At 40.0% G+C, this 12365-nt stretch overlaps 1 protein-coding gene across 18 annotated transcripts in view; it reads left to right on the top strand.

Moving 5' to 3' along the window:
• Nucleotides 1–12365, top strand: part of pleca (plectin a) — a 104714-nt gene that overhangs the window by 41139 nt on the left and 51210 nt on the right. For 3 of the 18 annotated variants that reach the window (XM_042225407.1, XM_042225409.1, XM_042225408.1), the window contains exon 1: nt 6–10827. The exons of 10 other annotated variants lie outside the window; for them this stretch is intronic. In XM_042225407.1, coding sequence (XP_042081341.1) covers nt 9369–10827 — 1459 coding nt within the window. In that variant the 5' untranslated portion in view covers nt 6–9368. Of the gene's footprint in view, nt 1–5; nt 10828–12365 lie in introns of those variants that run through there. 5 more of the 18 variants (XM_042225410.1, XM_042225412.1, XM_042225414.1 and 2 more) reach the window with 2 other exon arrangements.

Raw genomic sequence — 12365 nt, forward strand, 5'->3', positions numbered from 1 at the left:
CTGCCTTTTGTAACTTTGTGGGGTTCCAGGTGACAATAGGAGGCTGTCCGGTGTCACAGGACGGGTGAGCGCCTCCTGCTTGTGCATCAGATCTTTCTGTCCTTGCTTCTTACTCGAAAGTATCTTTTCATTTCTGTTAATGCAGTGGCATAATTAGACAAGCGAGTTTTGTATTTCGTTACAGTATGCAACTGTTCATTCCTCACTCCTTTGTGTGTGACAGTCTTCAAGTGAATGCTGCTTTTTATTTGGTATAATAGTCACTGGTACAACAGTGCTGTCATTGTTTGTGGCACAAAGAGCTGCAGGCTGTTTGCCATCATGTCTTCTGTACTCTTTCTTCTGATGCCAAGCCAAGTGAGTAAACTGGATCTGCAGCTTGAGGCCATGTCTCGCTTTCCTTTTGCACTTTTATATCTCTGTCTTGTATCGTGTCTCAATCTCAATTTGCATCTTGCAATTACTTCAATATTCCGATATTTTTTGGGTCCTTTTCTTGGTTTTGGTCAACAAGCAATTCCCAAATGTAAATATATTCAAGTTACAAGAGCATAAATTACTACTCCTTGAATTTCTTTCTTTATATACATGCACACACTATATTTTGCAAGTGTAAGAGTGGGCTGTATTCAAGGATCAGGGTGAAATCATATCCCTCCCACTGACATTTAACTTTGTCAGTAATTGTAAGTTTTAAAGCCCTCGAGCTTGGTGCCGTTTCCAGAAGTTGCCTGGCATGAGACGACGGTATAAAAGCTACTGAGGCTGTTTGTCCGCCAACCCTCACCGCAGGCAAAACAGCCAGCAACAGCCAGCAAGGCGCCCTGCTGTATGAAAAGCCCTGTGAGACCCCTTCACTGCCACTTTCTATGAAGCAGATAACAGTTACTATCATGCTTATTTTTTTCTCTCGTGGGAGTGACAGTCTGGGAGTGATCTAGAAAAGGCCTGAGGAGGTGGGAATGTGGACGGGATCTGGACAGAGTGGAGGTGAAGCCCCAGTCACACTGTGTCAGGGCTGAGTTTACGAGGAGGCCGAGCTGATTTATAGGACTCCTCTAATGGCACTGAACACACATCTTGCTGACATGTTGCTTCGGGGGTTTCCTGAGAGCGATGTCTTGTCAAAGTGCTTTTAAGTTTTGTTCTTGCTCGCTTGGTAGTAAACAAAACACCATTGTGGGACCATGGTGGATCTATCACCCATTACCTTAAATCACCTTGGTGGGTAACATCCCCACAGTGACTACATTTTTGGACTTCTTCAGCTGGTAGTTAGTTGGACCTGCCTGAGTAGTTTGAGAATAAGGGTCTTTTAATAAGCCATGACTGAATATCTAACAATAAGAAACACAGGAGCTGTCTGATTGAAGCCCTGCAGCCTCCATGGAGAGAAAGTCAGTGAAGCGTGACTGTGTGCTGCTGTCAACATAGAGGCCAGTGGAAATCGGCACACCTGGCTTTATACTGGACATGGTCCAATGACTTCCTTTGGTGTTGATATGCACACTGAAAAATGTTTTGGTGAATTTACTCAACGCACCAAAGAAAATCATCTAAGTCTTTGTTTAGTGAGCAAAATATACATAATTAACATGGCTTTTAATTTGACACACTGTCACAAACTGTGCTTTTCACACACAATATCAAGCACATGTGAAATATACTTTGGTTTTCTCGCTGATTTAATCCCTCAAACCCTTAACTCAGCCCTCAACTTGATGATTTTCAAAAACTGTTTGCATTTTATTATCAGCCGTCCCATTATTGCTCAGTACCCTTCCGCGAAAACCAGAAGCAACAACAGTACTCACAAACATGGCTGAAGAAATCTCAGAGTCTAACACTGATTTTGCTCCAGAGACCTGGGACTTGAGGAAAGGGTTTTTCCACATCCAGTTATGTGAGCACAATTCAAGGAATTTTAGTGTTTCAGCTCCTCGTCTCGTCGTGTTGTCTCCTTCAACATAATGTCCAATGTCTCCACTCTTCTTGATGAAGACATAAATATACTCGATGGTCTTATTATGTTCTCCGTATTTAATTTAACTTTTAAAGCACACTTTAAATGAGATTAAACGTTCCTCTCACCACACGTTTAATCTCCATGTTTTTATGGAAGGCTGTGTAAATTAAGGATTAAAATAATCTGGAAAGATTTTTATCATAAAAAGAGAATAAATGCAGGTCAGCCACATTTTAACTGTTTGCCACTTGATTAATTTAATATTTGTGGTTTTGTTGGCATAATTTAGCTCTTTTAAAATTACAAAGCCCTTTCATTGCAAAGAAAAGCATCTACATCAGTCAACCACAACACTGACAGATTCAAAAGAGCCAAACAAATGCAGTGTTATCCCTTGAATTATGACATATAATACCAGGGATAGTGTTAATTAAATTTTAGGTTCAGTTATAATTTTAGCTTTCACGGACTGTTAAAATAAGATATTATTAAAATAAGTTATCTTTTCGTGCTTGGCCTATTATTCTCTAAAAGTTCAAATTCACTTCCCATCAGGGTGTCGCACTGAGTTCACGCTTATTTAGTTCATGTTTATGAAAATTTATGTAATTAAAAGACACATTTTACCTCTTTTTTTCTAATTATAATTTTTGTCACGATAAAGCACCTTGCAGGTCATCCTGCTGAAAACTGGTGCAGACTCCTAAAAACGGCTCCCCGACAGAACAATGCTCCCGACCACGCCCGAAAAACAGCTCAGGGAGAGCTTGAGGAACACAACAAAGAGCACAGTGTTGATGCTGCCTCCACACCCTCCAAGATTTTCATCCGAGAGTAAACCAGATACTCAGAGACCCCACTCTGCACCACATCAGATCTGTGTCCAGCTCTATGATTGCACAAGGGGGTCCTGCACAGTATTTATTGTTTCTTTAACAAGGACGGTCAAAGTTATAGACATAAATATAAAATGCAAACATACCACATTTAATTGAAAGCGATAATTTAGACCTGTAGTCCCAATGCAGATCAGATAAATCTATGCAGGTGAAAATATACAGCTAATACATTACTTAAAAAAAACTAACATAATTAATTGTTTGAGATGTGCCTGAAGGGTTCGATCAATACACTGTCCCCTAATTATAACTGGTGAGGAGTGTTTGTTTACTCCCCTTTCCTAAGAACTTGTGGGTGATCTGTGTATAATCAGCTGGGATTCTCAGCAGTTTAAGTGCATTCCAGTGGTGAGCCAGTATCAAGGCAAAAGAAAAGAATACCAGAGAATTAAACTTGTCTCACAGCTTTTACACAGTAATCTCGATCGGTATGTTCAGTATGTTTTGAACAGTTCCTTCCTCAACAGTAAATCAATTAAAATGATATTTAGTGGTGATCCAGGGTTATGAGGAGGTCCGTCGATCCATGTTGAAGGCAAACGGAGCCTGTGGGCTCAGCAACAGGTTATATTTTAGGGGAGTATTCCTTTGAAATGCTCGAGTTGAGTTTCTTGGTTGGTGTGTGCGTGAATGGTAACGGAGCAACTCCAAAATAATGTCAAAACCAGAGTTTCTTTTGATGTTTTTATCACCTGAAACTTTTGGATCAGGTTGTGTGGTGAGCAGGAGAAGCTCTCAACATCTGGACGAGTGTGTCTGTTTCTTATTGTTGCCAGTAGCGATGCTATTGCCTCTGACCACTGTTCTGGCCTTGTACTCTATGCACTCATATTTCTTTGGTGCGTCATGTTACTGTGGCTGCAGGCATTCCTGGCCAGCCACGCCCTGCCATGGGTTTTGATGACTCATTGCAGTGGTCACTCACACACACACACACTTTCACATTTCCGTTGCTACGCTGTGGTTCCTCTTAATCATATGATGCTCCTATCTGATTTGGCGAAGTCTGGCGTTCATCCATTTTCTACTTTCCAAGTCGTCCATTTTAGGTTCAGGATTTTTCAAACCACCTTTGCACTGAGCTGCTTCATTCCTTCCCGTGTTGCCTCAGACTGGCTCAGAGGTCCATTAGTTTCTAACAGCATCAGCCATTTTTTTTTTTCAGATGGTTTGTGATCCAAAGCTTTTATGCTGTGAACAGTATTTATAGTGGTTTGTGCATTACCAACAAAAACCTGTAGTCTAAGTTCGGCTTGACATTGTGATCCTTTAAAGCCAAATGAAAAACAATGCACTGATGCTGTTATCCATTTTGTGTTAATCAGTGATAAATATGCTTTTCAAATATTTGAATAGTTGCTACATTTTTCTAAAACTCACATGGTTTATGTAACCATTTCTTGTCTTAATTACATATTTGTCCACATGTACCTGTGCATGGTAGGATAAAGCATGCTACTATCAGCACTGACAAGATTTTTGCTAAAACAAACACCAGCAACAACACAATAATGTTCTGCTCTCAGGCTTTGGTCACATAAAGTGTGTTCAGATTAGAGATTAGATGCTGCTGATCAAACATGAGAAACATAAAGCTACAGCCATCAAAAATAGCTCAGGAAAAAAATAAGGCCTTGCCAAGTAAAGCTAACATGTCACAAGTCTGCCACAGCTCTGCACAGCCAGTAGTTTCCAATAACCATTAAATGCTTGAACTACCCTGATACCACTCATCAGCCTGCAGACCTGTTTGAGTGTCAGCGATCTTCCTCTTGTTTGTCCCTCTTCTGCAGTAGGATGCTGCAGCATCTCACTCAAGGACAGTTTGACATCGAGGTGTGAAGTCAGGAAAGCTTGAATAGCCTTGTTGGCTGCCCTCAACTTAGCTGTCTGCTCATATACAGAGATATATAATTAGTGTCAGTCCCAGGTAGGCGTAAATCAAGTAGTCATACACATTTAAGGGTGTCTAAAAGCTGTGAAAAAGTAGCTTTCTTTCTGTTATTAGCTAAGAGAACAGAAAAGTGGACAGTGGTGAGCAACAGCCCGATCATGTCTAAATTTACTTCAAACCCACGCTCTGCAACATGTATCTAATACACGTATCTAATAAACATTGAGAAGTTCAGTATATTTAGATGGTGCAATGACTCACAGGCTGTGACACAAGGCTGCGTTTCCTCTGCTGTTTGTTTACAGGCTACATCCTTCTTGGTGCTGTCATGATAACAGCATAAAGACACCTCATACAAACAAACTCCTGCTGCTACAAGCAGCTCTCTCTTTCTCCTTTGATTAAAACAATTTCATTGCAAAGGGCAGCTTTGACCTGGCCAGTGTTTTGGAGCTCCATTTATAGCTTCATTCTTTCACTTTGGTTGTTTTTCTTCTGGGACAGGCCCAAATCACACAGTGTTTATTCAGCTTAACAAGGACTTGTTACTGCAGCAGAGACATGGCTCCATATGAAATTGATTAACTCCTCGCTGAGCACTGATAAAAATGCTTATGAGAAATTCTGCCTTCTCCTATGTGCATTTTTTAATGACGCTATCCGGGTAACAAGCATATACGTCCATGATGTTAAAGTCAGATTTGTCAACATTAACCATCCATCAGTTCCCAAAAAACCTCTAGCTGTATTTTTGGTTTATATGGGATGTTTTAATTAAATACATAATCAAAAATCAATATATTAAATAGCCAACTGGATTTGTATTTGTATAATATTTCAACATTTGCAGTTTAATCAGGTGCGATTCATCTTTTTCTGATGAGATTTAAGTTTCCTTTTTCAAATACATTTAAACTAAACCATACTAAACTAAACTGCATTGTGGAGATTCCATCTCTAAAATTAGTATGAAACTGCTACAAGCTTTGTTGGTGAATCTTATCACTCTGTTTAGTTTAATGTTAGGTACACTTACTTTCTTGTGTGTGTTCTCTGTTTTTCACTCATATTTGTGAGTGGGCTGATGTGTAAGGGTAGAGATGTCCATATAAAGGTTCCATTATATGGAGTTTCCAGCAAATTTTAAATCCATGAGCCATTCTGCTAAAAGTTGACACCGTATCCATCTGCCTTGGGGAAAAAATGTGCCTTTTAAATCACTAAAAGATTTTTGCACTCGTTTTACATGAGGTGGACAGATGTAAGTACTAACTCCAGAAGCACAGATGGATCAGAGAATAAGACGGATGACGCCTTTAATGCATACATTATCCAGAGGAATTTGGCCTCCATTGCACTGCAGACAGTTCAGTTCAGTTTGCAGAATGTCCTCAGGACTTAACTGAACATCGTGTCAGGAACATGTTTTAAGTGCAATAGTTGCAGAATTTATCACCACACATGTGTGTGTGAACTGTTTCAGCAATAGTCCTCCCAGCATTTTCCCACTGCTCCATTTCCAAATGTCAAAATGCAGACTTGAATTTAACGACTTGGAAGACAACCATACAGCTTAAACGACTCGCTATAAAGTACGCACTGGAATGTGGAGAGCATTTATCTGCCAGTAGAGTTGAATAGGTTTATTTTAAAGCACCCAGTGTCACTTTGAGTTGTCTTCATTCCCTCGACCTCGGCCATCGCCACCATGGCAATGAGCTTTCATCATGACTTGGAGAGAGCAGCAATAAACATCTACATTATTTATATCCAGACAAAGGTTGAGGATGCGTATATTTTTTTATTTTTCCCATCAGGCTTTTTTTAATAAGATTGACTGGAGATCGTCAATCTCTAGATTGCATTTAAGAAAGGCTATAACTGAAGCTGTTAGAGGTGTGACGCAGGTGCAGACAGCTTCACTTCACTCCATCTATGATTCTGTGTTTGAAAACCAAACAAAAACTCTATTGTTGCCGCCAGTGTGTTTGATATAGAGCCACGGACAGGTAATGGAGAACACATGGCGATTAAGTCTCTGCATCCAGTGAACCAACACAGTCCTCAAGTTTTTTTGATGAATCCCAAGACCACTAAATTCTTGCGCTGTGAGAGGCCTGTTTTCTTTTACCAGAAGAGTTCTTACCAGCTGTGCCATGCAGCAAGAATTTATCTGTGCTAGCAAAAAGATTGTGATTCATTCTTCCAGACATCTTCACTTAACGCTTCAGTATATCATTTCGAGTTCTATGACAGCCTATCGAAATACGATGGAACTGGCAGGAGATCATTTGCCGGGTATGATCTGCAGTGGAGCCTCATCTGGCGCAAAAGTTATTTGCGCTGATTGTTGCCATGCCCCAAAAGGGCGGGGTTATATCCATCTCCAGAATTCTGATTTATGTTTATGTGACTGCATAATGTTGAAATAGCTTAATACTGTTTGCCCCAGACCTGCTAGAGGGAGTCATCTTCCCTCTCCTGCATGCTCTTACTCCAAGCGACTTCTTATGAAACATTGCTCCCAGTAGAGAAATCAAGTTTCTTGACAAATGGGTTTGACACAAACAGGCAAAAGCTGATTTTCATTAAGCAGATTATAAAACTGATTGTTTGGAAAAATAATTAAAAAGCTTGAACCTCTGTATTTATTTCAACACTTCACCCTAATAGGTTTTCTGTTCAGAGATTTTAATGTGATCAGCAGAGATGTGCTCCTATATTCATTATTATTATTAAATGACTGTTAAATGTTGCAGCTGTCAGAGAGAAGAGGGAAAATTAGGAAGAATTAGGGAAAATCACCATCTCCTGCAGACTTTTTCCAAACCTCCTGTTTGTATTTTTAGCTCCACTGGCAGCTGTTGTTACCCTGGACTCTTATAACTGCTGTTCAGTCTCATTTGGTCTCAGAGGAGGTTGAGTAACATGGACCTAAACACAGGCACAATTGTCTTTTCTTATGGGGCAATCCACGACTTGATGGCTTTTCCATTTAGGTTTGCAGAATTGGCTGGCCGGAGATGTGGGCTATGAGTGAGGAAAGGAAAGCATGGAGACCAAAGATTATACGCTGTTTGTACTTAATGTTTGACATTTAGGTTTGGTGTCTTTGAATAGCACTGAAGAACCTTTGGAAAACATTAGTGACTATGACTGTATATTATATTGGGCAAATTCAGTAGTTTAGAATACAAAGAGAGCCTTTCATTCTGGAACCTTGTATTTCGTCAAAGTGACATTTTCAAAACCTCTTGCCTTTAAAAACACATGCCGATGATTCGCCACAGCTGTCCCTGTTTTGCACAGCATTGTATGCATGGTTGTTATCCCCTCAGGCCTGTTCGGTGTTGGTTGTGTCATCCCTGCCCCATATCAGATGTTTTAGCTTTCAGCTTGTTTTTTCCCTGTTATCTGTTACCTACACATCTGTTTGAATGTTAAAGTCTCATTTCATTCATGCATGTAACACGGTATATGTACTATTCTGCAGTGTGTCTGTCTTACAGATGATTGGATTACCACCCATCACCGCTAATTGTTGTATCCCTGTGTTATTTCAGGTGTATTACTTCTAATGTCTGATGCTGTGTTAGAGTGCTGCACATTTTAAATCACCATCCTTTTACTGAAAATCTTCTGTGCAGTTATTTGTCCAAATGACTCTGAGGTATGCTAAAAGGCAGAATGTAATGTCTGGCTTTTTTGGTTTTAATTCTTTAGTTATTGCCAGGCTCCGTTCGGACTGTAGTCAACATACCACTAGCTCATTACAGTTACTCTAATCCTGCGTTATTAAGACCTTCAGTAAGTCCTGCAGTGACTTTACAAAAACTATTTTTATTGTTTTTGTCTCCAGTGCTGTTGGTAAACTCTTGTTGTTCTCATCTGAGGCTGGTGAGGAAGGATTAAGATGACAACCTAGTGATGGTGAATTTGTGTGTGATGCACAGTTTTCTACACCATCAGCTCATATATGAAATAACTAATAGTACTAAAACTGGTTCACGTTAAGTAACTAGACATGAATAATATCTTGCATTTTAAATATTTATTTCATGATTATATATTGTCATACACTGTCTGATTTGTGCATAGATTTTGACGGATTTTTTAGCAAAGAAAGAATTAATTGTTTGCGTTTTTATATATAAAACCCACACTGTTTTTGCACTTTGTGTTGAAAGCTGGCTAAGGTAGCAGGGGTTTTGTAGCAGCGGCACTGCCCATTACCCACACAAGGTCCAAACCTCCTTTTCTCGTCTCTGTTTGGATCCTTTTGGTTTCTGTTTGCATCCTGTGTGCGCACACCCCTTTAGATTCTCCTCCTCTCTTCCCTCTCGCCTCTCATCCACACTGTTTCTGTTTCGACTGGGGACTGAGAAGGTAGGAGGGGTTCTGAGCATCGCTGTTTCTCCATGCTGACTCATGATGACAACTGGGTAGATAAATGCTTCATCAAAGTGAATCCAAAATTATGTAGAATTAAGAATTTTTAACAGGTCTTCTTTGTGATATGTTTCTCTATGCAAATACTGCGCATTGAAGTGCTTATAGTATATGAAGAAGGAATTCCTTGAGGATCTCAAAGAACACAAAGGAAGACATAATGGTGGCTGGAATGGTAATGCCATTAGCCAATCTGAAAGCAATCTACGAGCTTCTCTTCAAAGATGGCGTCATTGTGGTTAAGAAGGACAGGCGGCCACAGTCCATGCATCCTGATCTCAATGGGGTGAATAACCTAAAGGTGATCCGTGCCGTGGGCTCTCTCAAAACTAAAGGCTACGTCAGGGAGACTTTTGCCTGGAAACATGCCTATTATTATCTCACCAATGAAGGTATCGGGTACCTGCGAGATTACCTGCACCTGCCTCCAGAAATCATGCCTAGAACCCTTCATCGCATTTGTCGCCCTGGATTTTCTGCTCGAGTTCAAAGCGTGAAAGGCCCGAGATCTTCCATTTCAGAACTGAAGGCCCAAGGAAGAACCCAAGAGGGTGTTACGGACAGGCACGTTTACCGTCACAAGAGAGTTGAAGAAGAACAACCTGACAGACTTCCAAAAACCTTCAGAGGCTCCTACCAGATGTCCATTGGTCAGCCTAGAGATCAAAACACTACCTTGTTCAAGGTGGACAAAGACCTCTGCATAGAAGAGGAAAGTCACAGTAAAGTTTTCAATGCTTCTGTTCTTCACCATGAAGACAAAGCCACCAGAGGTCATTACTCAGTCGAGGAGGCCAAGCAAGGTTTTCATTCTCCTTCAGTTGTGATAAAGTTTCCAAAAGAAATCCAGACAGTTCAGAAGGTTCCTGGTGTTCCAGTAACAGAGGTCCTGCAGGAATCGTTTAAGAACACATGTGCTGAACCACAAACAGGTTATAAGGAGTCTGGACGTGTTGCTATGGCCAGCATGAAGGTGCAGAAGACTACAACTGAGGAACCTGTAAAAGAACTGATCTTAAATGAGATGAGAAGAGAGACCAAATATCTGTTCTTGGGGGTTCTTGAAGAAGAGGTACCTGCGAGTGAATGCGGTATACAAATGGTAGCAGACCCCCAGGCAGTCCCTTTGATGGAAGAGCTTATTGATGATGAAGAGAAAGATGAAGACCTTCTCCATGAGGTTGTCAACTCAGCTCCGTTTGGATCTTCTGCTGACGTTGTGACAGAAGAATACCACAAGAAGTTGCCAGGTGATGTTGAGGAGATGAAACATGTGATGGTTGAAGTTTACAGCCCTGCAGATAAAAGTGAAACATCCAAGTGTGACACTTACAAATCTGTGCAAAATATTCCCGAGGAAAAAACAATGGAATCTGACATTACAGATACAGAGAATGAAAAAGACAGTGAGACAATAGTTTCTGCAGAAGTCATGATTTCTCATGATGCATCTGGAGCCTCCTCCACTGCAGCCACTAAAGCAGACCGTCCCGTCCCTATAGTCCCACCAGTTTACCCAGCTCTGAAGATCCCTCTGCTTCAGGTAGACTGTACCACTCTCACAGAAGAACCTGAAAAAGGTAAAGATGCTCAGAAGACCGGGCCTGACTTCCCTGAAGGTTTGAGCTTCTTCTAACTCCTCCTCCCGTTTCTTCCTCTTTCATTTGCAGTAAAGGCTATCTTGGTGTTGCTATGGCTGCTGGCTCTGTTTATGTGGGTGAAGCAGAGATAATTTAATCTCGTCTCTTATTGATACAAATAATGGTCCTGTCATTTTTCATGTAGCTAAATAACAACAGACTGTCAATTAGGTGTCATTTTACAGATGCAGATTGTGGCAACCAGTGGCCCACTTACACAGACAAGCTTTGTCTAAATGTGAATCATGCACATGTTTGCATACTGTGTGTTAGTGAGGGTACAGTTATATTTTTAAAATGCATTAGTCCTCATTTTGTTTACTGTCACACATCTGCTTATGGGACTCACAGTAACTAAAACTCGAACTGTAGAAACATTAAGAATTTATAACAAATAAGAAAATAATGTGACTTTTATCCAACACTGATTATTGAGACACCTTGTAGATCATTCGTTTTATGTGGCCTGTGATGCTTTACCTCTGCTAGTCTTCTTAACTGGAAGCACATATAACTCTTTCTTTGAGATGTTTCGAGGGTTAAAAACAAGCAAAAAGCAAAGATAACATATGAAGCTTCTACATGGCAGAACAGGCAGTTTTGTTCTGCAGTGGTTGTGATCTATACTCAAACGAAAAACAGTGTGTTCAGTTCCCCAAGGAGAACAGCATCAACTACCCATTAATTCAATGAATATTTAATTAACGTCTTGTTATTTCTAAGGTAGCAAAATTATATTTATGTAGCACAGCAGGTACAAACTACAGCACAACGATAGAGAGATCAAAACTAAACTGAAAGACTCACAAAAGCTCCTGAAGTAATGAAAAGGAGTAAAGTTGATCATTTTAATTCATTAAAAAAAAAGAAATTTAAAAAGATAATTATTAAATTAAAAATGTTTTTAAAAAACATGTAAATATAAACTAAATAGTAAACTTGAGATAACCAACAAATTAAATTAAGTAAAACAACCAGAATTCAGTTAAAATTATAATTAAGACCAGCAACTACATGACTGACAAACACAACCAAACAAGAATCTTTTAATTTCTTTTACTTATTTATTTTTGTATTTTTGAAGCCTTAAAGATCAAAGAGGCTTCTCTGGTATTGGTGGAAGAACCTGTCAGCCTGTTGAAGCCGGTTCATAGTTTACTGACACGTCTGAGAGATATTGAGCTTCCAGACCAGAGAGATGTCTGCATCGTGTCAACAGACATTAAAATATTCAGATAAACTAAGTCTAAGTGGAGGCAGATACTGTAGTTACCTCTGTGTGGGTGTTATATGGTCAAATCTTCTTCTTTTTTAACTTAAACTCTGGCAAACATGTTGTGGCGTTGTAGGGTATCTACAGGTGTCTAAACACAGTATTCAGTATTAAATCCATGCAAACATTTGTGCTGCTGCGTGCGCTACATCAATGTGGCTGATTCATTAATTCTGGCATCTGCTGTTGTGCAGCTGCATGCACTCGTGTGTCCATCTCTCTTCATCTCACAGAACATGCTGCA

This window comes from Haplochromis burtoni, unplaced genomic scaffold (genome assembly GCF_018398535.1).
Source record: "Haplochromis burtoni strain Fernald_Lab_line unplaced genomic scaffold, NCSU_Asbu1 Contig_171, whole genome shotgun sequence".
NCBI classification, from domain to species: Eukaryota; Metazoa; Chordata; class Actinopteri; order Cichliformes; family Cichlidae; genus Haplochromis; species Haplochromis burtoni.